The 27,683-nt window shown below is 38.4% G+C and overlaps 1 protein-coding gene and 1 long non-coding RNA gene across 2 annotated transcripts; both read right to left on the bottom strand.

Annotated features, from left to right (window-relative positions):
* Positions 1-2,335: 2,335 nt before the first annotated feature.
* Positions 2,336-5,696, bottom strand: LOC146463882 (uncharacterized). The gene is made up of 3 exons (XR_014856806.1): positions 5,625-5,696; positions 4,717-4,788; positions 2,336-3,124 (listed from the first exon to the last, which is right to left on the bottom strand). It is a non-coding gene; the product is annotated as an uncharacterized LOC146463882 (long non-coding RNA).
* Positions 5,697-8,686: 2,990 nt separating this feature from the next.
* LOC146463881 (xaa-Pro aminopeptidase 3-like) lies at positions 8,687-27,657 on the bottom strand. The gene is made up of 17 exons (XM_085083916.1): positions 27,516-27,657; positions 27,286-27,450; positions 24,668-24,778; positions 20,774-20,828; positions 19,948-20,040; positions 18,552-18,625; positions 17,776-17,845; positions 17,107-17,170; positions 16,914-16,954; positions 15,351-15,463; positions 13,657-13,766; positions 12,412-12,575; positions 11,599-11,749; positions 10,890-10,962; positions 10,349-10,395; positions 9,614-9,774; positions 8,687-8,975 (listed from the first exon to the last, which is right to left on the bottom strand). Exons 1-17 carry the CDS (start codon positions 27,655-27,657, stop codon positions 8,843-8,845), a joined length of 1,767 nt encoding a protein of 588 aa, XP_084940042.1. The 3' UTR covers positions 8,687-8,842.
* Between the last annotated feature and the right edge of the window lie 26 nt (positions 27,658-27,683).

Genomic DNA, 27,683 nt, shown 5'->3' with positions numbered 1-27,683 from the left:
CATACCGCTGACCACACAACCCACAGACCAGAAAGGTTGCAGGGTAGTGATCATATCCTGAATTCTCATGACCTCAGGGGTTGAATAAGCATTATATTACAAGGAGAAATTTGATGATGATCATTAAGGGTTAGACTAGTTACGGCTATTCTGACGGTTTCTTTGATGGTTTCACGGCGTTGCATTGAGGCTTATATCTCATAAATACTCAGTTAACTTTTTTTTTTTTCCCGGTTGATACAGATCGCTGAGGCCCTGTTTCTCGAAGATTCCGGAAACTCTCTGGGCCCGAAAAGTATTTAATGTGCATAATGTTCGTCATTAAATATTTATTTTTTTATTGATTTGAAAGCTTCAAACTTCCTTACAGCACTGGGCAAGTTTTCCCTAATGATCCTAAGAGATTTGAAACTCGACCGCTTATCAAGCAGGCTAAGGTATCGGCACTTTTCCCGGATCCTGTTTCTGTAGAGTCAAAATTAATCTCCTTGTTGTGAATCAGTAGGTAACATCAAAACTGGATTACTTTCCTTACCCTCGACAATTGAGTTGTTAACTATCAACCGTTGCGTAACCATGTGAAAGGCTGCCTCGTTGCCGGTTGTTCTTGGCACGTAACAGAATGTGACGTCACTCGTCTGGTTCATTGGATTCAATATCTCGCTCGGTCCCAGGCCTTCGCTAAACAAGCGTTGTAAACGACTAGGAACGAGGATGCCTCAAAGGCAAATACAGCAGTGAGCCGTTCAGAATTACGGGCTTTTTTGATCGGTTGACGAAAACCGTGCTTAAATTATGATTAAATACCTTTAGAAGGGAGACCAAACCTGTCCTCGGGGGCGCAGGGTTCGTGGCGAAAAAAAGTCAAAACGGGCTGAAAAATTTCGGCGAACAAAGTATTTTGATCTTCCGTCGTCCCAATCATCTGCCCCTGAGTTTCCGAGGACGGAAGAAACTATGATTTCAGGAAACCATCCACAATTCCAAAAAAAAAAAAAAACCCACAGCGTACGCAAGTAAAATCACGCCATACACCAATGAAGACTTTTGATGCAAAAAGCGATTTGTAATGGAAACGAAAAACATAGATGTAATATATATTTTTTATGTATTTGATACAGGTGATTTTTCAAGTGATTGTCATATAGATGATCCATTATATAAGGCTAGAAAATTATGGTAGAATTAGATAGTGATGATAATTTATTAAAATTAATGCAGTTACTTTTCCACAGTAACTCGGCGTTGTTATTGTAATTGTCTGTTGTTGTTGTTGTTGTTGTTGTTGTATTTAGGAGGGAGTGTCTCAAAGAAAAGAACAAGTTTAGGTTTTGTGCATTGCGCTTTTTTCTTTCTCCTTTTATTTTATTTTATTTATTTTTTTAATTTTTTTGTTTGGCTTTTGCTTTTGCGACACAAGTTGAACGAAACGTTGCGTAGTGTAACGTACCCTGAAATAAACATGTCCATGTCTCGCAACGTTTTTGTTGTAGTCACTGTTACACAAGTAGAACCGACTTCTTCTTCTTCCTAGGGCATGTTACACTTAGCAACTGTTCGTGCAACTTGTGTTGGAAAAAATTGAGAGACAAGTTTGCAAGAAAAATTACCTGGTGAAACTGCGCCTTAAAAGTGCCTAAGAAGCGAAAAATTTTTTTGCGTAGTTATAAAATTTGCACTTTGAAATATATGATTCCGAAGTTTTAGAGTGCTGGGGTAAAAATTGCGGATTTTAAGCACGCTAAAAGTTGGGCTATTTTGCTCTCAAAAATGGTCAGAGGACTGGGTCGAGTTTTATGATGAATTCCAAGTTGTGACGTCACGTTGGTGCCAAAAGTTTGTTTACTCTCATTCTGTTCTTGCCGCCAATAAGGATTGTAGAAAGAGTAAAACATGGCTAGCGATTCTGTGAACGATCGATTCTGGCAACTCTCTTTGTTACGGACACCAGCAACGCAATATCCGCCTCGCTGTCGCTTATCTTTCTTCTCTTCCACCATGTTGAATTGCAATTCTTGGCACCAACGTGACGTCAGCGGTTATTGTCACCTGGCATTTTAGCCGAGCGATTCGAATACCATTTTTGAGGGCAAAATAGCCTAACTTTGATCGCTCACAATATCGGCAATTTTTACCCCAGCAATCTCAAACTTTGAAATCGCATGTTTGGAAGGGTAAATTTTATAGCTACCTAAAGACAATTTTCGCTTCATAGGCACTTTAACCGGGGGTAGATTTTTCTTCGGAAAGAGCCGACGGACTACCACATTACCCATATATGTCATTATATAGAGGAAAAGATCCTCGCAGTTATCTATGTAACCAGACTGAAAAGAACAGAAATTTGACAACCAGAGACACGTACCTTCACCGTTACCCGTTAGGTTCATCAGAGTTTCTGTGCCAAACGAAAATTCAAGCAAGCAACTTTTCACGACAATTCCAACATTCAAGCAAAAGCAAACCAGTATCCTTCGTAATTCGAGCAACAAATCAATATCCAGAGTGTCTCAGGTTAAATAAGACGTAGCAGTTATTCGTGTGAAGTTCCTTCCAGGAACTTTCTGAAAGAATCCAGTGATGTGATTTATTTATTTATTATTATAACACTGAAGTGTCTCATTTTCTTCCTGGACTGGATTCGATCCCAGTCTCCTCTCTGGCAAGAAATAAATCTTGATGAGTGTTTTGGGGGCTGCTGGGAACGGTGAGGGAACTAATAAGGGAAACAAAATCATACATGTGTAATGGCACACTGGAGCTTTATTGGTTCGATCATACTGTGTCGACTGTTGCTTTTGCAGCAGAAAGTAAAAGACACTTTTTCGAAGGCCATGTTTCACAATACAAAAAATTAACTTGAAATTTAAAATACTCATACATTGTGTAGCAAATGTCGCTTTCTACAACAAAACGTCGCGTTATTTGTTTCATGGTTCACGGGGTAGGGTTTTCTCTGAGTTTTAGAGGAACAACGTATTCATCTGGTCCGTCTTCCAATCCTTCATTAGGGAGAGCGTCATTAAATCTTTTTTCAGCCTTTATGGTCTCCCGCGCTAAATGCATTCGTCTTTCTTCTGTGCCTTCATTTGTACGTCTTCTTCTTCTTCGGCGCCAAGCATCACTGAAAAGATAACAGATAGATAAGCCACCAGCCGCGGTTCCATTTTCTCTAGAGATTTAACCAGTTATTCAGAATAATGACTGCAGTATCTTGTTCAGTCCTCCTTTCATGTGATCATGAACTCAACCAACGAGATGAATAGGCCGATCAGCGCCGAGTTTGTGAACAGTTCATGTAAGGCAAGATTTCACAGGATAATTGTTTCAGAAACTGTATTTGAGTGGGGATAAGGGAAAGCATGTCACGGAAATTGGAATCTTGTTCCTTTCCCACATTACCTGGGCTTCCCACAGGGAGACCAAGTTGAAAATTGCCCTTCGTTTTCTTTTTTTTCCTCATTCAGTCACAAATCGCCGTCTGGGCCTTAAAACGCATGCGCAGGTAATCTTGTCACTGCATGGGTTTGCAAGGGTCGGACATTTATTTAGTCGCCGATTTTCGCGTTTTCCGAAGGAAAACACAACTTTTCGAAGTGGTACATCGAAAGAAGAACTACTAAGGAATACTCAACAGTTTCGATAGCGGAAATCCGAGAAATAACGGCGAAGAAACTGTGCTTCGAGTACAAATTGTTGTGTTATCAAGGCGACGAATTAGCGGAGCGCGGACATCTCAAATCCTTATTAGGGCAATTTATACGGGAGAAAATAAGACGCGTCTTAGCTAAGACGCGTCTTATTTTCTCCCGTATAAATGGCCCTAATGTCATCGAAGGGAAGCCCGCGCGCTACATGGAGACGCTTCAGTGGAGATTTAGTGATGCGGGGCAGAGTTGCTTGGAAAATAATTATTATTCAGAAAGGTGCAATACGCTCTTTTCGAAGTAAAAATTCCAACTTTTTTTGTCGTTGTTGAAGTTGCTCTTTATTCGGATTACTTTAATCATTGAGCGGTAATGCATTGCTGGTAATTACTCTAAAATATTGTGCTTGTGTGTGAGTTCGTTTCATTGTGCTTGCATTTTATTAAGAGAATTGAGATGAATTATGTAGCGTAAGTCACTGACAAGTGACACGTTTCCTTCTCAACCTGACTTCCTGGATTTGCCTAGATTATCTTTTTATGTTTTACAAGTTATACAGTGGAAACCGCGTTAGTAGGTATCTCCCCGCGCAATAGTTTTTCGTAGACTTAGTAACGCTGAGCCTGCGAATACAGCCGCCTCTCATCGCTCCCGCCCCCGAGGGGCGTTTCGCGAAACGCCCCTCGGGGGCCGGGAGCGATGAGAGGCGGGCTGTATTCGCAGATGCTGATCAAAAGTTGTTTTGTTCTGGTACCAATTCAGTCTGAGGCAAAAGTTCTGTTTTGAACTGTTTCCTTGGAAACATGCATACTACAGATTACAATATGGCCTAACTTGTTTTCAAGAAATTATAGATTGTTTTCCTCTGTCAACACGTATTTCCTTAAGTTTTGACTTTCAGTTATCCTCTCGCTAGCAATTGACTGAAAATAACTTGTTTATCCGTTTTTGATAATTTTGGTGCAATTCCGCCGTGTTTCAAGCTGAATTTGAACCAGTTAAATTTTTTTATCCTTAATTACTTTGGAGCCTGTTTACAGGTTATGAACCTTCTCGTTACGAACATTACCTGTCTTCGACAAACAGAGATGAAATAAGAAGCACCAAAAAAATGGCGACGCAGCAAAACTTGTTCATCTTTCTGTGAAAACAAAACATCCTCAAGTGAGTTTTCTGTACCAGGCGTTCTGATCGCGGGAAACGCCACGAAGAAAAAAGCGACGCTTGCGAACAATTAAAGGCCATTAAAATGGGAGCTCGCAGCGCCAATTTCTTCGCGCCCTTTTCCACCATTTGAGCGCCTGCAACAGGCTAAGATTGCGCAGCATGCAAAGCGTTGATTGGTGGACTTCAGTAGGGGTGCATTTTTTTGTGAGAATCCAAAAACGGATTTGTGATCTCAACTGAATCATTTGGATCATGGTGCATCAAAGGAACCGACGAATCCTTGTCCAGAGTGGATTCGTCGGTTCCTTTGATGCACCATGATCCGAATGATCTGAGATCACAAATCCGTTTTTGGATTCTCCCAAAAAAACGCACCCTAAGCGTGAACTGATTTGTTTTAAGTTTTTTCGCGTGAGCTACTGTATTCCTTTCCAAACGATGCTTTTCAGTTGGATCCTCTCTGACGAAAGGCTAACACACGAACTTCCTCAACTCTTCCTCAACAGATGTCTTTCATCGATTTGGCTGCACTTTGCCGCCTTGGTTACGGTCAGAAAAGAAGGCATTTCTGCTTTGGAAGTTGAAGCTTTTTTGTTTCAAATTTAGGAGAAAATTGTTAGTTGAAATCGCTCCGGGGTTTATAGCTCAGTTTAGGTAAACGCCATTTCCTTTCATTCACTCGCAAAATGACATCGTTCCAAACACACCTGTGCGCCATTTCGTAAACTGGAAAAAGTAACCCTTTTAAAAAATAGAACTAGAGTATTGCTAGCAGTGAACAAGCATGGTTACGGGCGTATGTGATCTTACCTTTGAGGACAAACCAGCAGCAATTAAACAGATTACACCGCGTTCTGTTCTGCAAACACTTGACTACTGTACTTGATTGTCCGTTTCCCGAGTGCTCTCTAAATCCCCAAGAGTGTTTTCCATTAAGTTTTGTACTTGGATGTAGGTGTGTTTCATCAGATATCCAAACAGTGAGAAGTAGGCGCAGCCGAGTTTTTTTCAAACGACTTCGAGGTGTTTGGATATCTTATGAAACACGCTTTCGAGTGTTTGATATGGCTTCTCAAATGATCAATAATTCTTGGAGAAATTCAAGGCTAAAGTTGACAAAATTTTATGGTAATAAGGATCACATATCCAAACCACGGTCACAGTCAGTGATTTTCTTTGTTTTCTCTTGATGAGCCAAGAAGAAATAATGAAAACTTGAAAGCAATGGCCACACAATATTCAGAGAAATAAAACAAAAAGACATTGTGTTCGCTCTAAAATAGGGTGAACAATGGACACCGACCAAGAACAACAGAAAGGTCGAAGTAATTAACAGCCGACTGACTATGCTGTTATCTGTTTGGAAAATAACAACTATCGATCAGTATCTCTGTTACTTTTTGAAGAACGTACCGAGCACTTATAGAAATTGTTTTACATAACTGGAGAAAAGGCAAGGCAATAATTTCAGTTCGGTAAAATGTAAGCTTAATATTTCGTAATCCTGGAAAACTAAGACAACATTTAAGTATATTTTGCTTAATTGTTCTCTTTGGATCATTGCCGGGTTCCCTTGTCAGCCAAATCCCTTGTGAGATAAATTAGTTTGCTTGAAGTAATATCAGTAAAATCCAGTAATTAACTGTTTGCAAAGACACCCTGAAAAAGAAAGGCCTTACCCTTGGAAATATTGGAAAATATACCTCCCTGGCCGTGAAATCAGCCTTGCTCTTTTTTTAGATTATTTGAAGTGACATGGTGCCATGCCAAAACAAGCAATCAGTAAATTGTTTTCATTTCACAATATTTCAACTAGCTTAGGACGAGAGACAAGTAAGAAGCGCGACGTTACGCTCGCTTTTCGTCCTAATGCGCCGATCGATTCGAATCTTCAACATCCCCCCCCCTCCCCACTACCCCCCTTACGGGCATACCCCGGATATTTGACCATTTTCCTTCGGCCGAGGAGTCGCGAAAGGCCTTTCAGATGATACAAATCAATAAAGATTCTTAAAAAGGTTTTTTTTTCCTTTACCATTAGCTTCAAATTAGTTTACAATAAACATTTTTAACGGGCGCGGGGATTAGCGTTAATCCACTTTCGAACAATCGGACCTTGGTTTGCAAAGTACGATTTGTCGGTCCGATAGCGAACGAAAATCGTACGTGCGTTTTAGTTTAGACGCCCAACGCAAAGCGACTGCTGCAGTCTTAAACCCCAGATGCGAACGTTTGGTTAGGCTCGATTACCAGCCGCTGTTCGGGAAAATGAGCCCGCAGTCATCCCAGACCAGGGACCCGTTTCTCAAACGTCCCGGTAACTTACCGGGCCCGATAAGTGTCTTTAGTGAAAAACGTTTCTTAACAGAAGTCAGTTTTTGTTAGCTTTGAATACTAAATTTTAAAATCTTATAATTCTGTGAAAACATTGCCCAAGTACCATGTCTGTAATCACTGTGTAATCGGCGAAAAGACATTTCAAAATATACTTGTCGGGCCCGATAAGTTACCGGGACTTTCGAGAAACGGGCCCCAGGGCGGAAATCGAGCCCAACACTTGGTTTACAGAGCCGTACGTAGGATTTTTTGTCTGTGGGGGCAACCTCACAGGGTTCTCCCGTATACAGACAGGGTTTCTAGTTGGACGACTTTGTTTTCACACATACACGTACAGAAAGTTGCCTCTAAGACCTTTAAAGAAGACAAAACACACTGATGCTTTTTGTCTTTAATTGTCATGATTTATTATGGCATAACCACCTTGTTTAGCTGGAATCAAACATTGCCATATCTCAATAAGAAAGACAGTTTAAACTATCACGCACCTAAATAAGCCAAACCAAACCCAGCTGAAATGCCCTATGTGGCATCAAAAACACCGTCGTTGAACACACAGATTAAGAGGACATAAAAACACATCAGGCACAAATGACCTGTGATGTTGAACAAACGATGGTTAAATCCAAGGTTCTATCAAATCCTCAAAACCCGCTACAAATATTTGAGAGTAGCGCAGGCCTTGAAAGACAAATTTAGCTCTGAAAAAACATACTCGTGTTGTAAGCTAGATTCAATTCAAAAAGGCTAAAACACGCGCCAGGGAATCGCGTAGGGTCAGTCAGTTTATTTACACGCCAAATTCTATACCACAGGCCGAGCCCAAATTACAAAATCATTATTTTCATAAGAAAACTCGTACCAGCTTTTACCTCGAAAGATTTTCCAAAATAATTATTTGGAATTCACATTGAAGGAAGATTTTTTTCCAGTCAAATTAGTCGATTTTCGTGTGATTTCGGAGCAGTATAGCTACAAAAAATAGCTCAGCAAACTCAAACACTATCTTAGAAAAAAAATTGAGTTTTCCTGGCGGGGGCAGCTGCCCCCTCTGCCCCCGCGCTATGTACGGCCCTGGTTTAAAAAAAAAATACCAACAGAGTTGACAAGGTAATTTGGCCACTGTAAAGAAATTCAAGAGCAACAACACAGTTTCTTTGGAAACTAAGCCCACTTATCTTAATCGCACATACAAATATTTGGTTTTGTGAACAGAGTTGACATGGTAATTTAGCCTAACGCTCGAAACGTCAGCTCTTGAATCTCTTTGCGGTGGCCAAAGTACCTCAGTTATCAACTGTTGATAAAACCAAATATTCGTCTTCACTCCCCAACAACTCAGCACCCACAGTTTCCTTAGCAACTAACTCCCTTATCTAACTCCCACATAGCCACCAACATCACCACTCAGTTTGTTTGCGTAAGCAATCCGCTAAAAAGAAAATTACAAGGGCTATGGAGAGACAGTTAACCGATTAAGCGCAGAACTAATTACACAAGGTAAGGCGTAAGAAGCACAAGAGTTCACACCAATCTTTCGTTTGACTGGAAAATTTTAATAAAACAAATGTGTTGTATATGGAGAGTGAGAGTTCTATTCTTAACTTGAAGTCACATTATTTAAAAGATCTGGTTCCCGCTAAAGCGAACGGACTTCAGTTCTTTGGTGAGCACATCAGCTGCGCGGCTAGCTACGCCATGTCTGTGTTACTCATAAGCCGTTCAATTTCTTCCACCTCCTTTGGACATTCAGCGGTTAGAACTTCGTTTCCATTCTCGGTTATTAATACATCATCCTCGATTCTAATGCCTATTCCTCGATACCTACAAAGGAAGATAAGATAAGATAAGAAACTAAAACAAAGACAAATTGAAAATATTTAAAACTGCGTAAACTATGTAATAATCGAGTACATAATCACGATGAGCAGAGGCCTTGAAGCCATCATCCACCAGTAAACTTACATCACATTTATCAATCTTGTTTTTAAACATTACTTGAAGTTTCTGCAGATCTAACATCTGGAGATAATTTTCATGCATACATCTTCTAATTTCCGTTTCTTAAAGTTGTGGTAGTTGTCTGTTTGCTGGCGACAGACAGCTCGTTTTCTGCGGTTCAAAATTTGTTTGAGTGAGAAAGAACGAAGAAAACCTCTGGGAGCAGGGTAGAAGTACTTATTCAATAAGAAGTTCCTGTTATGTAAGAATTTTATCCACAGTCACAAAGGTTAGAGCAATAGAAAACAAAATTCTCAATAGCTATGATTTAAATGGTTGAACATTTTTGGGGGTTCGTTCTGTAGACTCAAACGCTGACCCAATTAAACTTCTCACAAACTCGAAACCAAAAGCATTTTTTTCTGATTAACTCTACCGACATATCTTGATACACAAAACAACAAACAAAAACAAAACAGAACATACAAAAACTGTCATGACTAGGAACTAGCAGTGCAAACCTTTCCGGCACTTTTTTGTTGTCCTCAGATATGTAGATACCAGGCTCCACCGTGACCACCATACCTGGATGTAGCCCCAGGCCTCTGCTCACCATGTGAGTGTCATGCGTGTCCATTCCCAGATAGTGACCCACGTGATGAGGGCAGAATTCACCGGCAGCCTGAAAACCAATAGCGTTCGAGTTAAGACTCTGGTTCAGCGACAGCATGTTTTCTTATAGTCGACCAAAAAGGTGCGCGCGCAGATCGCCTACCGGAAGTCTCTTTATACGTGACGTATAAAGGGATAGCACACTATAAAGCTGCTTGACTCTAAAAATAATTCTCGTTGTTGGAGCTTTTCTCACACGACAACGTCGAAGTTTAAACGACACAGCACCACGGTTTCTTTAGAAACTAACCCCCTTACGTCTAAGTTTAGCCATGCAGCGCCGAACTGGCTCGCCTCATGTAGTCCGGGTCATGTAATCGCCCCCTAACAAGTCGACTTCAGGCAATGGGCAAGGAGGACATTTCATGCTATAATTGCCGGTTTGATCTCCCACCCGAGTCAGTCACCTTCCTGTTTATAAAACTGAAAACAAAATCAATTTGGCAAGCGTGTGACAAGATTACCGAATGGTGAATTATTGATTTTAAAATCACTAAACTTATTAATATTTAAGAAGCTGCACAAAAAAAACAAAAAACAAAAACAAAAACAGATAGAGTGGCCAAATCACTGAGTGCAAATACCTTTTTCAGTTGACTTTCCGTCAAGTTCTTCGGGATAAAGTCAATCTCTGTCGAGAAATGGAGTTCCAACGCATTAGTTTTCAACTGATGCCAGATTTCAATTCAAGTCGAAGTTAGGATGAAGACACAAGGTACTCATGAAATTGCGAAGTTAATTGACCTAACGTATATTTTTAGTTAAGCATTTTTTTCTACACCAGACTAGTCTACGTTCTCTTACTCTGCCAGAGGCTGTAGCCTGTCTGAGCCGGAAAAGGAGTCTTTCCTCGCAGTCTACAGGTGTTGTGAACAAGTATCGTGTCTGACCTGGCGTTCCCGCCAAGAACGTATACTTTGAAACTTTACGGAAACCCCCGCGTGTCAATTGAAGCTAGCCTAGATAAAAGAATTAAGAGCGAGCCGACCTTCACTGTCGCAAAACATCATAAGAAAGTCCTGGTAAAATCTTGGTCTCAATCTCAGCTCTAAGGGCTTTATTTATAACTGCTTACATTGCTTGACAACTGTTACAATTACTTTTTTTCTTAACTCTGTTACTTACTGGATAATTCCTCGCCAAGAAGTATCAACATGGCATGATGTACGTAGTCCAATGAAGCTTCTTTTCGACAAAGCTGGAAACAACCAAATCGAAGTTCACGTTACGAGAACAAAAATTGACATAGAAAAAGAAGAAAATGTCACATTTTCAGTCAATCTTCATAACGCGCGAGCAGTAGTTTAGAAAATAATCCGAACAGAGTTTTAAAATTTACATGGCCGTTTTGAACCCGTAAAAAAATTTCTGTAGTTTATTGAGGGCATAAAGCTATTAATTTTTCTCTACATTAAAAAAAAAACGTTTCCTAAGTATTTTGAATATTTTGTAAAGTTAATGCTTCATTTTCGGAAAGATTTCAGAGAAATCTTTAAGATTCGATTTAAATGCCGGACATTACAAAGAGGAATTGGAATGTTTCATTTCATTCTCGGAAATACTGGTCTCGGCTGCCGTAGACTGACTGCAAGGGCTTGCTCATGAGGTAAGCAAATTGCGTCGTATCCAGTTGGTCTTTATCGTTGAATGCAGAAATGTGATTGGTCAATCCAACAATGTTTGTTCCATATTTGAATGTTCTAAAGCAGGAAAACGAACAAGGCTTTGCTTTGAATTTTTAACCAGTGGTTGATGAAACAAAAAAACAAACACGAAAATCACTCAAATGACATAGCAAACATAATTTTGATTTTATCAGCAATATGCATCTAACCTTAAGACATTTCTTTTGTACTCTCAGCACCAGTTCATACAGTTCCCTCTGAGCGTCGCTGAATTTCCCACTGACCGGCCATGTCCTAGTGATATCACTGGCATAACCATGGAACTCACTTCCGGCATCCATAAGCACAAGCTCTCCATCTCTACACACAACAAAAAAGGAAGAGGGAAAAAAACAAAAACAAGTCTTGAATGAGTGGAGCAGTGATTATTGCAGACTGCACGACCACTTTTGAATAAGTATGAATTTGACACCTCGTTTGGATTAGAAGAGGAGTTAAAGAACAAGGAAAACATTCCGTGTGTATTTTAAAGCCTCGGGCTGATGTGTTTGGTGGCTCATTTGGACCATTATGTGTCTGTTGACTCGTTCAGAGTAAATTACAAACTGGACAATTCATGAATGACTTGTGTTGCCATGATATCAGTGATATGGCTTGCTAGTTTCCCTGTAGCTCTGTACTTAAAGCCTCCATGATAGGCACTAAAAAAGGGGGAGGGAGGGAGGAGGAGGTAAATCAGATGCACTTGAGAAGAAAGTGGAGCACAGAGGAGGGGGACAGCAAGTTTCCTTTCCCTCTCTCTCTCTCTCTTTACACTCTGCACATTCTCTATGCACTAAGCGCATGCCAAATTTCTCTCCTCCTTCGCCCTTTGTAGCACCTGGCCACAGAAGCTCGCATCTAACTGGTGTGGTGAAGCAAATGGATTCAATGCCTTTGCAATCCAACATGACTGATAGAGTCAGGCTCGGACAGACTATAGTTTCCTTTACAAAGTAAAGTTATCCAAGGCCAACATTTACCTAAGAACTTGTGTATTGTTTATATAGTGAAGAGTGTTTGCCATTGGTCCACTTGCTACTACTGGAGGGTAGGCCAGTCTCTCTGCCCCTGCCATCCGACATTCATACTCCACAATGTTATGAAGATGGGACTCTTCTAAACCTGGACGAGTGCTTTTCATGACCTTGTTGGAGAAAAGAGAATATGCATGTACATGTGTATTGTGTAATATTTAGATGCAATGTGTCATGCAAAAGAGCGAATGCTTCATCAGAACATTGCACACAGTGAAGACTTTGAAAATATGACAAATTCACTTCAGTTCTTCTGGAACAAATTTGAGGTGTCAGATGTCCCAGAGTGCTCAATATATATTTCTCAAACATTCCAAAACTCATTAATAATTTATTCATAAGCCCAGTGACCTATTAAATGGTCGATAATACATCATGTGCAGTGACTTTATATCAATAAAACTCCTCCTTATTAGTATGCAGTGTTTTATCAGCTGATAAAACACTCCTTATGCTAACTGCCAACGTTCACAAAAGCATAATTGTTATGAACTCTATTGACACACTTTTCCAGGAATGTTTTTGAAGCCGTTGAAAAAACTCGCAGCACTTTTTTTTATTAGGTCTAAAACCACTTGGCTGCCCCTCGTGATTTTAAACCCGATGAAACACTCCTGCTCGTTTTTTAAACATTACTTGAACCTTTGAGTTTGCGAGGCAGGTATCAACCTTCGAGTGCATCTATCGGTATTATGACTGCACTGTGCCATTATTAACTGGTCACAAACAAATTCAGCAAACTTCTGAACAAGAAAAACCATCAGTACCACAATAGTAAACATTGCACAGTTAGGTTATATTCAGGGCAAGGAATATAGCATTGAAACATCACCCAATATAACTATTTTGTGAAGCATCATATAGCATGACTGCATCACGAAAGACTGACAAATAACTGTCCCTTATTTACCCCAAGTACCTGATGATAGCAAAAGTTGTTAATGGGGACGAACATTCACATTTTACAAGTTACAAATACTACAGTAATTCAAATGGAAAATAACATTGTTAAAAATCTCAGGCAAACAAGTTGGCTATAATTATTACAAGCTTGGCCAAAGAGTTCAGCTCAGGTCTACAATGAAACAATACCAGCTAGTGGTTAAAGCAGGACAAACCCAAGACCACAGAATTCAAGCCCTGAGTGCCTTAACCAATTGACCATGCCGCCTCCCTGTGATAATCTCTTACCTTAGTTATAGCTCTGGCTGTCAAAGAAGCTGACTCTCTTAGGACTTTAATTTCTGCTTCTGATTTAAGAAGTCTCAGCATGTGAGTGTTGTGACCAAGAATTAGCAGATCTGAAGGAAGATATCATTTGCCTTAGTATGACATATATGAGTTCATTACATTTCTCATCTCCACATACGTGTATAAAGCTACAGACTTGGGATAACAATGCCTTAAGCCTTAAGGGCGAGCAAAACTGGCCTCCAGAACAGTTGGTTTGTAAAATGAATGCATGCATCAACTTGCATTGGATGACTGGTCCTTCAGTTTCCTGCAAACTATTTGCAGAATGTGTCATTCTGAAGAATTTGTACAGCCAACCTTGTACTGTATTTCATTTCAAACTGACATGTCCAATCAGCCAGTAGTGACAAACAGAAAGTATGTTTAGCATGACACTTGGAACAAAGGCTGTCCCCATTGTTGAATCTTAACACAATTTCTAAACAACATAATGCATGAAGCTCAGATTCCAAATACTACCACTACCCTATCTGTTCTGCCCCTGGATAGGATGCACAGTAGCCCATCACAGGGCTGCCCCCAACATTTTGTTAGGCTTCCCAAGTACGGTTAGAATCTTTTTAAATTACACCTAGATGGTAAAACTTGGCAAGGTGGAGCATTACGTTTCTTGTCTAAGGCAACAGAAGAGAGTTACTTTCAATTGGAAAAACAACCTAACAAATCAAAAGTCCAGCACACTGCTTGCTACACCATCATTGTTCCATGCATCCCCTCAAGCCAAAGCTTATTGATAGCCAGGCTCTAGTGCTGCCTGTCCTCAGCATTTTGAGGCTGAAGTACTACCGGTAACCAGCAGGTAATTATCACGGTTCCCAATTGCATTCACAAGCCATTTCTGTGATGTTTTCACACATAACATGGAAGTGCACAGCCAAATTAAGACCATGTAGGTCATCCTGGTATGTTAAACCGTGCTTCTAATGTACAAGTGTGTTGTAACAATTGTAATGTCCTTAAGGACGGTGCCTACTATTGTTACTGCGCATACATTCTGCGCATCTCGTGATACTCAGGTTTCCTATGGGTGGTGGCTACTAATACAAGGATATTTTTGCACGGTTTAAAACTTTTCGAGGAAAGCAGAATTTAGCAAGTGCTTTTGGTATCCAAAAAGAAAATTAGGGGTAACCATGCATTTTTTAGAGATAATAAAGCGTCAATTTGGAAAAAAATGCCATACATTGCTTTGTATTTTACTGCTTTTCAGAATAATTGCTGCTTAAGTATCTCTAAAAAATGCGTGGTTACCCCCAATTTTCATTTTGGATTTTCATAGCCCTTCCTAAGATCTTCTTTTCCCGCATAGTCAGAAACCGCGCAAAAATACTTCGGTATTAGTAGGCACCGTCCTTAACTAGTGTCATGGGGTAGAGATTGACTTGAGAATCTTGCTTATATCACTTTATGCACAAGAAGGACAGGACAGGCTATGTATAGCTACAGTCCTAGTCAAGTTAAGTTGGGACACATCACAACCAAGCCAAAACTGTCTATCCCGTACACGCTGCCCTTCCCCTCTCAATGTTGTTTCTAGCAATTCTGCTAGCTATCTTGCCCCAACACTGAGAGGGTAGGGTGACAGGCAAATGTGAGGGATACTACAGTCTAGAACTTCTTCACTGACATACTTTTGTAAGTAAACTTCTCTGTGTGGAACAGAATCTTGGAAACCTCGTCATGAATCTTTGGGTTGGTTGGACGTAAGTGATCATACCATACACAGAAGTCCTTTCCAGCAAATCTGAAAAAAAATATTAATAACATCTCTTGATTAATACCAATCCAATATTATTGCATAATTTGCACTTGCATAGCCTAGGCTGCAAAAGCATCCATCTTGGAACACCCCTAGTGGCTGGGAGCAACGAGATGCAGCTATTTTTTCCAGGCTAGTTACTATTGTCAAGCTATTTTAAACTACTGAGTGCCAGAGTTACAATTATATTAATTTTGGAAATCAATGTGAATCAAGTCTGGAAATGTCAGAGTTTTATCTCAAAAACACAACAAAGAAACCCAGATACCACCTAAAACCTAAACTTGAAAAATACAAAACAATTTTTATTATCAAATAACTGATTGGGAAATCTCTTACAAACAACTCCCTTATAATTAAAAGTAGCTGCTTTAGAAAAAATGTAAGTTGTTTTCTTAAAAAAAAAGTAAGGGGATTTATAGCAAAGTAAATTATTTGACTAAGAAGTGACATAAATGGGATAATTTGGAGATTGGACTATGATTGTTCATGAGTGTGGTTGCCCAGAGAGATTAACTGCAAGACTGTCGTTTGTAGCCATGTAGCAAAGGGCTATCATGACCAACATTTACATGACTAATGTACTTCTGATCAGCAAAAAAAGGCAGGAAACTCAAATTGATAGCAATCTGCAATATTCATGGGAGCCTTTCCTTAGTTCGTCTGCCTACTTTCTTTGTGGAACTAGCTTCTTCAAAGGCTTATTAAACTCATCACCAATAGATGTGGGTGGAGAAGGTACCTGCAAGGTCTGTGGGGGAGTCGTGAACAAGCAAGCGCAAAAAGGTAACCATGGCAACCCTGTGAACGGCAACCACCCAAGCACCGTCACACTGAATACTCAGTGGAATATTGAATTTCCTCACCAATACTTACCTAGAAGGCGGGGAGGGACAGGAGCAAAGCTTTTTTCTGCAACTGTACATGCAGCACAACGCGAGCAAAATGGTTGACATCAACAGGGGAGCTGTAAATTTACTGCATGGAGGCCCTGCAAAACCCTTGGACCGCCCCACCTAAATTAAAGGAGTAGCTATAGACCGCTGGCCAGCATTGTCTCTAGTTTAACCTTGCCTAACTTACATTCAGCCCCATTTAAAATAACACAACTGTGACTTTTTTCAGATTGTGTAGTTCCAGAAAAAATCCATACCCACCCAATGGAAGGTCATAATTTGGAAATTCCTAGGGGGAGGGGGTCTTAAAAGTCAAAATTTTAGAAGCAAAGTATGAAGCTAAACTGGAATTACCTGGGGGAACGGGGGGTGCAAAACAAAAACCTTTTGTGGGGAGAGTATGGATTTTTTCTGGAACTGCACATTCAACATGCAAATTATAGTCCTGAGAATCTTTTCATATTTCCACCATCCAATTTTCTGTGTATTCATGACACTGAACTGTAAGGGATGTCACTCAATCATGTGGGAAAACATACCTGTCTGTAAGCACTGTGGCAAGATTTCGAATTGAATATGACTGAAAGAAAATCATACATTCAGAAATCAGGTAAAAAGGATGGCTCACACAACAGTACATGTATAGCAGCAAAAGTTCTCCAGAATGTAAAACTTGGATCAAAATTAAGCAAGACAAGACTGGGGATTAAAGTAGAAAAAACTGAAATTCACCTCGTCAAATCCAAAGAAAAGAATTGCATCTTTAGTTCCAGATCGTTTGCCTTCCCACAATTCTCTTAAAATAACAAGTAGCAAAAAAACAACTGGGTTGGCCAACATTCTGACTAGTGCAATAATAGCTACTGGGTGTAAAATTTTATTCACTTATTTATTTATTTATCTATTTATTTTTAATTTTAGTGCCCACAGACTATAATTTATTATATTTTACTTTTTCTCTAATTGCATGTATGCACATGTGTAGGACTCAGGAAAATACTGTACAGGTCGTAAAATATCTGCACGACGGTATAATCTGCAAATAAGGTGTACTAATAAAGGTCTTTATTTCTATAGGGCCACACTTCATAGCTAAAAGCTAACAAACTTGTGCACATGAAATAGATTGAAAATTTTACAAAAAAAAATAATGAAAAAATTACAATCTGTACAGTCAATTAATACAATAATAAATATTCAAAAAGCTTTAACAATCACATAATTATTAACCAAAAACAAAGAATTATGTTAATAAAGAAGATATATTAGCAATAAAATCACATTATACTGTAATCTAATATAGATTGATCATGACCCTAAAGACTATTTACCAATTAGTCTCAGTGGTCCAGATAGTGAGTGGCAATCATTTTATTAATTCATTTAATGAATTGGTGATACCTTTTAGGGTCATGTGGTTGGATAAACAAGGTGCTCTTGTGAGCAGGAAAAGGCTGTCCTTCCACTGATTCTATGCAAAATATAAAACATTAAATAACATGACACTATGCTGGTGTTATACTAGGCCTTCATTTATGCATGTATGTTTTTAGCCACAAGTTGCATCATTCTCCAGACTGCCAACTCTTATGCTGCCACACTTTTGCGCTCCCCCGAAAAAAAGAACGCCAGTGATCGCAGGTTATTGTTTTCCAAGTAAACTGACCCCATATGCATAAAAATAAACTTTCAATAAATATTGCAAAATGATCTGACAGTGAATTGTTTTTCACCATCAGTTTTCTGGCTGTATTAATTAACTTTATTGTAAGTAACGTTTGTACTGTAATGCCATTAATTTATTAATTGTACTGTATTGTAAGAAAGGTTTGCACTGTTATGACATTAAATAAAAAAAAAAGTTTAATAAAAAAAATAGAAATGAAAAAGTTTTCTGAGCTATCAAGACTGGCAAATCATGATGCGCGAACCCTAGCCAGCGAATGAGCGAATGGTGTAAAAAAAGCACATTTAATTAATGATGACTACCAAATCACAGTGGAACTTAAATATATACATCTCTGAAAACTTAATCCAGGTCATAAAACAGTAATGAAATCATCTTTTACCTTTCTTTATTCAACTAGCTATAATTATATTATGATTTATGCAATGCCATTTAATAATAATGTTCTAATTAAACACTACACGTACTGAAAACATGTTACAACACTTACGTAAAACTAAAACTGCATCTGGTTCTTGAAAACCAGTCAAGTAAAGAAAATCTGTGTTTTGTCTGAAGGGGTACCTGAAATTTAAAATGAAAAAAAGTTAATTTTAACTGTAACCAGAACTTGAGACTTTTTCTTGACAAAATTATAACAAACATGTTGGTAACATGTGACACACACTTGACCAAAGAAAGCAAAACAGCGTTATCTACATTATGTAACTAGAGAAACTAAATCTTTACAGAAGACATGTCAGGATTCATAATAATTTTATTTGATATTTGAGCTGAATAGGCTATTGAAAGGAAGCCAGTTAATTTGTGCCTTCTCATATCCATGGGCTAAGTAACAATTTTTCAACAAGTGTGCATTGGATACAAGATAAGAGTTAGCCAATGAGACCTTCAACATCAAGTTGGCTGTAATCATCCTGTATCCAACAAGTGAGAGTGGAATAACTGTTTTGTTAAAAACATCCACTAGAATTAAATATCCCTAAATCTTGCTGACTTGAGTGATGTTTTCTCTTCTAGCTGATGCCCCTTATCAGATCTTTCGGGCCGAGTTGGCTACAATCATTTCATATCCAACAAGCATGAGTGGAAAATCAAGGAATAGGTGGGTTTTCACCTCACACATCGTCACGCAAGTGAAAAAATAAAATCCTCAACCATTCAATAGATAAAGTCAAGAAATTGATATGTTGTAGAAGAGTGATACATAAACAACGTGTGAAAGCCACAGGGCTGTGCGATATCTCCTAGACAAGTTATTCGAGAAAATGTACCACGGAAAATTACAGAGTTTAGTATGGGACGCCATGTTGGTGCCCCGTCTGATGGGCACCAACATGGCGGCCAGAAACCAGTAAAAACATCTGGAGTTTACCTTGGCTATTTCAAAGCCTTTCTTCTCTCTGCTGAACTTTCACACATTGACATTAATGATTCTATTACATGTTAGCTGATCAGACCTAAAAAAAACATGAGGCGAATCGATGTTTTCATGTACGTGACATGTTTAGAGCAGCAATCCTTCTGTCACACACTACGCAAAAATCTAAAATTCAAACTGCTCTGACTATTTTCAAAACAAAGAATGCTATCCTGCTGAAAACAAGCAAGCCGATGGAAATTTAGATTTTCTTATATGTGATGAAGATAAAAACCCAAAATTGTGTTTAGTTATGAATTTCACTTTTTTATGACGTCATGTGAAAACCAAGAATATTGCTAGATCTTGCTGATTTCGCTTTGCAAGAACAACCAGAAGACAATTTAATGGCCACTTTTTCTCAGGCATGGTATAATGGCTCATATACCATGGCTGCTAAGCCAATCAAATGCCTGGAATTGCATTATACAATGGTCCAGTTTTTAATAATTCTTACTATACTTACGGAACATCTGTTGTCATGTATATCATTGGATTACTTGGGATGATCACCAGGTGTTTGTCATGAGTTTCACCAAAATGTGTCTTAGCAAGTAAACTGCATGTGATAAAAACAAATGGAAATAAAAAGTGAGATTCTAAATTTATAACAGAACATGGTAATAATGTTACACAGTCTCTAACATAATTATATATTGATTCAATGGCTGTCACTGAAAAAGCCTGGTTTATTACAAGAATCAAGTCCCAACGGGACCATCACTAACTATTAATAATAATTCTGATTTGGAACTGGAACTCAATACTGTAATTTCTAACATTTTACGCAAACTGCAAACAAAGACAATAACCCATTTCCAAGTTCGTTTGATCCTCATTATGAAAGTGAAGCTTCATGCATAATTGGATTTTATCATGAAAAACTGAATTTCATATAGTTTTCATTCAAACGCAAACAAAACTAACTTTCATATGAAAATGCTTTGCAAGAGGCTCCGACTGTTTTCATTAGCTAATGAGGTTCAAAGCAAGTCAGTTTTGGCCAAATTACAGGTCTCATAAAAAAAGCCTGTCTGGCCAGTTTGTCTGGACAAGACGCCAATCTCGCTATTAGATATTCAGTGAGGTTGGGTGTTCACCTGCCACCAGGCACCTATTTTGACTGTAGACGCAACAATATAGTTTACTTAAATTACATAGTGAATTATTTACGAAAGGTACCACCGACAGCAACTACAGACGTTCAGGAGTAGCACGTACATGTAGCTTGACTAAGGTCAAGATTTTCTACAGAGCAGCTATCAAAAACAGCTAACAAAATGAACATGTACCTGAGAAGTTTGTGTCTTCTTTCTCTGTATTCCTTCTTGGTGATTCCAGGGGTAACTGCAAAAAAAACAAACCTTTAAGTAATTGTCAGTTAATCTATGGACAGCCTGGTCACATTCTGTAAGTGATTTATACCAAGCAATACATGGCTCACTTAAAAACAAAATTAAAATAAATTTCCAGGATTATATCAAAGCTAATTAATTTGTGGTAAAACACTAAACCTTGAAATTTATAGAAAAATTGATTTGTTATTAATTATTATATCTAATAACAGCTAATGCCAGGTAGAAAAAAAGGTAGTCTGAGGCATATTCAACTTTCAACACAAGAAAGGGGATCACCCAAGTTCTTCATAATTTTTGACAGTTAAATTACTTTATGACAACAGGAGCTTTTCCATGAAAAAACACTTGATCTAAGTGAAGAATACAAACAACCCAAAGTATTTTTATCATGTAACAGCTAGAGCCTGACATTAAACCAAAAGCAGAGAAATTCAAAGACAGTGTAATGTACCTAAAGTGCTGTCAGGTGTTCCCCTCCTGGACCTTCTTCTGGTTGGATATAAATCAGGAGGGGAAGGCTCTGACAATTCCATCTTCATATCATCGCCATTGTTATAGTTTGTACTATGAGTAACACTTTCTACACTTAATGGTTCTTCTCCAAGAGATGTTCCATCCGACTTGAACAACTGCATCTTAAGTCCATGGAAGTGTGAAAACATTGTCGCAAATAACGCAACCAAAATACACGACAAAATCACCAAGGATGTAATCCGTCGAAGAGTAAAACACCACACCATGGTTATTTTTCTAACTACAAAACAGCAGCCAGAGCTGTGAAATAACTTGTCTTTAGGGTCATTTGTGATGACAATTTGAAAGTCAAGGAATGACTGTTTGTCCTAGTCTTTGTCAAAAAATCCTGAATTAAAACAGAAAAGCAGAGATGCATAGATCTGCTGATTGAGCAAAAAATGTTTCAAGTGGGGTCAACAAATAAAAATATGAGTTTTAGTTCTCCTGGCCTATAGCCTGTAAAATGCAAATTATTTTTTTGTCCTCCATGTGCTTTCAATTGCTACACAAAAACACTCCCCATAATTCATTGCTCAATGGCATTGTTTCTTTCTTCCCATCCAATAACAGGACATGTACATGTCACAACCACCAGCACTATTGACAAGTCTTTTCATGGCAGTGATCAGTTGCTCATTTCTCTTTACTGTGAAACAAATTCAAGTAGACTATAGAGTGTTGAGAAAAAAGGAACATCTGGATCTCTTCAGAGGAAACAAGCTTGAAAATTATTCTTCTTAAGTTTAACTAAAGAAACAATTTTTTTTTATTTTTCAAAATGACAAACAAACAACACAGCTGGAAATTGATGTTCTATGGATTGACCTGTCACACTTACTCCAGCTTTGTCAACTGGCTCAAACATTTTTAAGAAATATAGGATATATCATCTTTGTCAACTGGCTCATGATCAAACATTTTTAAGAAATAGGATATCATCTTCCATATAAAAGTTGTTTTAGCTAATAAATCTGAATGAAGGTTTTATCTGGCTTGTACAATAAAAGGCAAAACAAATTAAAACACCTCTTACTAAGGATAAAATATAAATCAAAGATTAATTAATCAGAAACAATAAACAAAAACACTTCTTACTAAGGATAAACTGAATAAAAGATTAATTAACCACAAACAATAAACAAAAACACGTCTTACGTGTACTTAGGATAAAATAATAAAAGATTAATAAATCAGAAACAATAATATTATTAGAAAAAGGATGAAATAAGTAAGCTTATAATGATCTGATCTTGACTAGTTAATTGTTTTGTACTCACAACTGTTTTTAAAAAACTATCATTAATATTGTTTGTGAACCAACTTCAATAATTATCAGATTTATTTAATTCTGTGAAGATTTATTAGCATTCTAACAGAAAAAAAATAGTGGCATCTGATTATAAAAATCTGATGCATTTCAAAGGCCACTTTTTCTCATATCTGTAATGATCTGAGCTGCTAACACAAAAATATCAGCAAAATCTGTCATTCAGTAACTTTATTTATACAGAAAATGTTCTCAGTAGTTTTGCTAGAAATTGTGTTAGTAATAATTTCAAACAAAAAACTATAAAAAGGCCACTTTGTGATGTCCATTTCTCTTTTAAAGGACATTTTGACAATAATTTAATATTGATATATCCATTAGTAACAGTCTACCTGTAGGTACTTGCTACATTGTATAAGACACCTACTTTAACAGGTGACCACCTGTTCAAAAACAGGTTTTAAATTTATTTAATGCTTTGGTAGAAGAACTTAGGCTTTCAAGTATAAACCTGGGCCCAGTTGTTGAAAGCCTGATTATCCCGGGTTAGCATGAGCTTTGATTGGAGTTTAATTAATTAATTAAGACTTCAAAAAGATTATTATTCCTCAATTTTGCCTAAGACCTATCTTTACCGTCAGCTTAAAATTAGCTTTTAAAAATATTTTTAATGAATGAGATGATAACCTCAGCTAATTTTTAATCGGGGATTGGCATTAATCAGGTTCTGAACAACCAGGTCCTGACTAGTATACCCCTAACGTGGTATGGAATAGCTTTCCGATTTTTATGATTTAGGTCTGAAATGTTATCAGCCTATTTGTCTTTTGTTTTCCTTACATTTGCTCCAAATTAAAGTTATAAACCAAACCTGAGACTTTTGAAAAATTATACAAAATTAAATAAGATTCAAAATGTTCATTCAAAAACAAATTTAACCACAACATAATCACTGTATATTTGCAACCATATATATTTTTGTATACATCAAAAAAGTGGATAATATTTTCATGTGCTCCGATTGGCCAGTCAAATTCCAGATTGTTAACCTCCTGGCATTGTTATTTGCTACCTAGTACTTGCCACAAGAAATAGTAAACAATTATTCACTGAAGTGGAGGTGAATAGTGATGGATATTTACCGCTCGAGGCGCATCCATCACTTTCACCAACACTGACGTCAATAATTGTTTTAGCATATACCACACAAGCTGAATAACTAGCCGACCAAAAACCGACCAAGCGATTGTATTTTCATTTTTCACCTTAGAATATGAGGTTAAAAAGATTATTAAATAACTTACCAGCTAATGCCATCAAACCAAACTTAATGTTTGCCATTTATGTATTTTTTTTAACAGCCACCCTTGTTTATAATTTCCTCTTAAGTAACTATGGAAGCCATCTTGTTTCTCTTCGGCTGCTCGGAGGTGAATAGTACTTGGCTAATCACCTCTGAGCTAGCCAATCAGCGTGCGCAAAAAGCACTACACACGAACACTTGTGTGGTATATAATAACAATATATATTTACCTTGCCACTGTGTAACTCTGTAGTCATTCATCACTTTCCACCTCAACTCTAGTTGAAGGAAACCTCCACTCTCGAAACATGTTAACGTTGCATCATTGAAAATACAATTTTCTTTGAAATTTCATTGGAAATCATGGAAATAATATTTCAGTGTCGTAAAAAACATAATTTGATTATCGGCTATTTTCGTTTTTAAATTTCCCGTGCACCGCCATCTTGGATTTCATGACGTAATAAGGTTGCTCAATTGTTTTACACAAAAGAACTTCTGCTGAATAACAATAGCGGCAACCATTACACGTCATCAAATTCAAAATGGCTGCCCCCAGGAAATTTAAAAGCGAAAGTTGTCGATAATCATATCTAACTTTTAACAGACTTAAATGTCATTTCTACGTTTTAGACAAATATTTAGAATTAAGACACTATTTCCAACGCTTACCCATCAATTTGTTGTAAGAGTGGAGGTTCCCTTTAATTGTTAAATAAAAGATAATGGTTACATCACTCACTTTCATCCTCCTCCAAAAGATGGGGATGTGACTCTGGGGTTGGTTGTCCAATGGTCTTAGACTTCTCACCAGTAAATCTGAGTCCTCTTTCACTTAGGCACCTCAACCTACCTATAAAAGTATAAATGACATATTATTCAGTTGACTCTCCAATTACTGGTTTGGACACTCTACCACCGAGCTACAGAAGACTTGTAGAAGCTAAGGCCTAAAATTTATGTAATTAGCAGAATCAATATTCTCTTGTGATACAACAAATATCTGTTTTTGTTCTAGAGACGCATTATATCATATACCTCCCTAAATCAAGCCACATGTGTTATATCAGTCTGGACGAACTTGGGGAAACGTTTGTTGTTTGCCTGTATGGATAATGCATCTGTTGTAGGTTAAAATGAATCCAGGTTAAAATGATTTCAACCTAGGTTGATTTGTATTTGCCTTTGTTAAGGTTACTGCCATGTTTCGCGCGTGCCTTCAGGGAAATCTAGCGTACGTGCGCTGCTTTCGATAAAACCACGGAAAACTATATATCACTGTAAAGCTGATAAATTGAAGTTTGCGAAAATATCAATGTTTTTTTATTTTGTTCCATACATAAGTGCTCAGAGGCCTGCAAACTCAATACTAGCGACTTGTACTTAACTGAATTACCCACTCTCACGTGGAGGCACACAACCAAACAGACTGCACAATCTCAATCAGGAGATAATAGGCTAACAAAGTGTGTCAGGGTTTTTCTTTATTCCTATTGGTTTGTGAGAAAACCCATCCTAAAGATGGACAATGGAAAATTTTTGTAGTCCCGTCAGATGTTAAAACATCACAGGAAAAATATTTTGAATTTCGTAAAAGCCTGACACACTTTGATGCATTAATATCTGATGACCATTTTGGCCAAATTTTGTTGAAATCTGGCAAATCTACATACCCTATTAATTCATTTGAAGATGGGAAATTCACGCAAAAACAAAAGCCGTGTTTTCGGCCTTGAAACATTTTCCGAGTTTTCGCACCTCATTAAAATACTTGTCAACGCGCTCACGACGCCGGCCAATCAAACACAAAGAAGCATTCCCTGGGGAGTTCTGTCAGCATTTGGTGTTACTGTAATATTGTAAAGCGATTTCTTTATGGGAAAAGTTAAGTCTGGCGCGAGAAAGCCACCGGCGAAACCAAAAAAGAAGAAAACGGCAGTTAGACGCAGAACAGGAAACTGGCAGCCCCAGCGGAGTTGACACGAGACACGCACTTCTCACCGCTATCAGCACACGAGGCTGCGCGCTGAGGTTCGCTGCTTATTTTCAGCCGGTCAACAACGGCGAAAGTGGCTGGATTGTCGCTGGCATCTTCGATTTCGGACTCCGAACTGAATGTTCAACTCTCCACTATCCGATTTCTCGTCCTCGGCTTTCTCTGCTGCCGAGGCAGTTATAGAAGATCTGACTGGGTGTACAAAGAACCCTTGTCGCTCTCCGCCAGCTGAAGTTTTTTGGCTTTGTCAAATGATTTTCGAACTTCTTTGGGCCGGGTTTTTTCTTAACTGTCACCCAAGGCGACTTTTCTAGTTTCGCTTTTGGCTGAACTAGGGAATACCCCGTCACTGCAAAAGTAATCCTGGCCTGAAACGAGTGGCTACGTGGGTACGCAGATACCACGTAGCTGCATAGCCACGTAGCCATGTAGAAGTACATGACTGTATGACTATGCCTCGTTCTTTGTGTGAGAAGCCACGTAGCCACGTAGCTGCATAGCCACGTATCCACTCGTTCCAGTGTCACTTTTGGAGTGGCGTGGTATTCCCTAGTTACTCCTTCGCTTTCTTCATAACAACCTTTTACGCAATGCTTGAATCCAAAATGGAACACTGTTTCACAGTAAAATTTTACATAAAACGCCTGATATGCGATGAACACGATGTAGACAAAAATATGCAAATTTGCCGGTAATTCGAGATCGCGGGTAAATTTTGCCGCGTAATATCTCAACATCGTCCCGCATAAATTGGATTATAACACCTTCACTCGCTCACCGCTTTTCCTACAAAACTTTGTTTTTCAGATAGCTCACGTTCTTTTTAAGATTTCTAATGGCTGTTTACACGAAACTTTGCATGCCTTTCTTGTTTCAACAATTATCTAAAAAAAATTATTCGAGAAAAATCCGACCTTTCTTCCCTATAAGTAACCTTAAGGTTGGGTAATTTACATCTCAAAATAAAAATCAACCTAGGTTGAAATCATTTTTACCTGGGATTCATTTCATCCTCTTATGTAAAAATGGCCAATTACTCAACCCCTCTGTCACATTTCTGGTGTAGGCCTTGGTACTTCTTTTCTGGTAAGCTTATAAAGAGAGAAAATAGCTCTTGCTAAAGGGCTGGGTTGGTAGGGGATGGGGAGGCTAGTTGGGGGATGAGTCTGTCAGGTTAGGGGTGAAGTGAGGGGCTAAAAAATTAGCAATATATTTATAGAATTGCCATTTTTGTATTTTTTGGAACCTCGATGATAAGGCCGGGAGGGTGGGAGATTTGGAAAGTGGATGGGAGGGGATGTTTCATTGTCCTCTCAAATTACTCATAATGATGGCAGATGCATATTTGCGAAAAAGTATCTCACCTTCATTTGAATCAGCTAGTACACTGCCCACTCTGCTAAAACTACGAATAGCGCCCAGGCGCGAATTAACAATGTCGAACGATTGAGGAAAGGGCAAAGACGCGGTGACTTGCATTTGGGCTTTCCATCTTGAAAACGTCGCCCCATGGAGGTGCCTTTTACGAACTGTTGAAATACCAGATGTTAAATAATAAAAATATCCAAATATCCAAAAAATCACTCATACCCACCAAATTCCCGAGAATTCACTTTGTAAAGAAGGGTAAGTTTAGGTATTCGTACTACCGCACGAAAGTGTTTCAACTCGGCCGCCATTTTGAGTTTTCCCCGGGACCACCGAGGGTCGTAGCTTCTTCGTGATTGTCCGTGCATTTTCCGAACACTTCCGAAGATATCAG

Source organism: Pavona decussata, unplaced genomic scaffold, assembly GCF_977016875.1.
Source record: "Pavona decussata unplaced genomic scaffold, jaPavDecu1.1 SCAFFOLD_174, whole genome shotgun sequence".
Classification (NCBI taxonomy): domain Eukaryota; kingdom Metazoa; phylum Cnidaria; class Anthozoa; order Scleractinia; family Agariciidae; genus Pavona; species Pavona decussata.
Note: the sequence above shows the minus strand (reverse complement) of the source record. Positions and strands in the feature narration are given on the sequence as shown.

Bases quoted from the DNA above. Each gene is read 5' to 3' on its own strand.
- LOC146463881 (XM_085083916.1), bottom strand. From the start codon at position 27,657: ATGCACGGACAATCACGAAGAAGCTACGACCCTCGGTGGTCCCGGGGA. The intron at 11,750-12,411 runs GTAAATGTTGGC...TGTTGTGTGTAG, and splicing joins AACAATACACAAGTTCTTAG to AGATGGAGAGCTTGTGCTTA. The intron at 8,976-9,613 runs GTTTGCACTGCT...CTTCCTTTGTAG, and splicing joins AACAAAAAAGTGCCGGAAAG to GTATCGAGGAATAGGCATTA.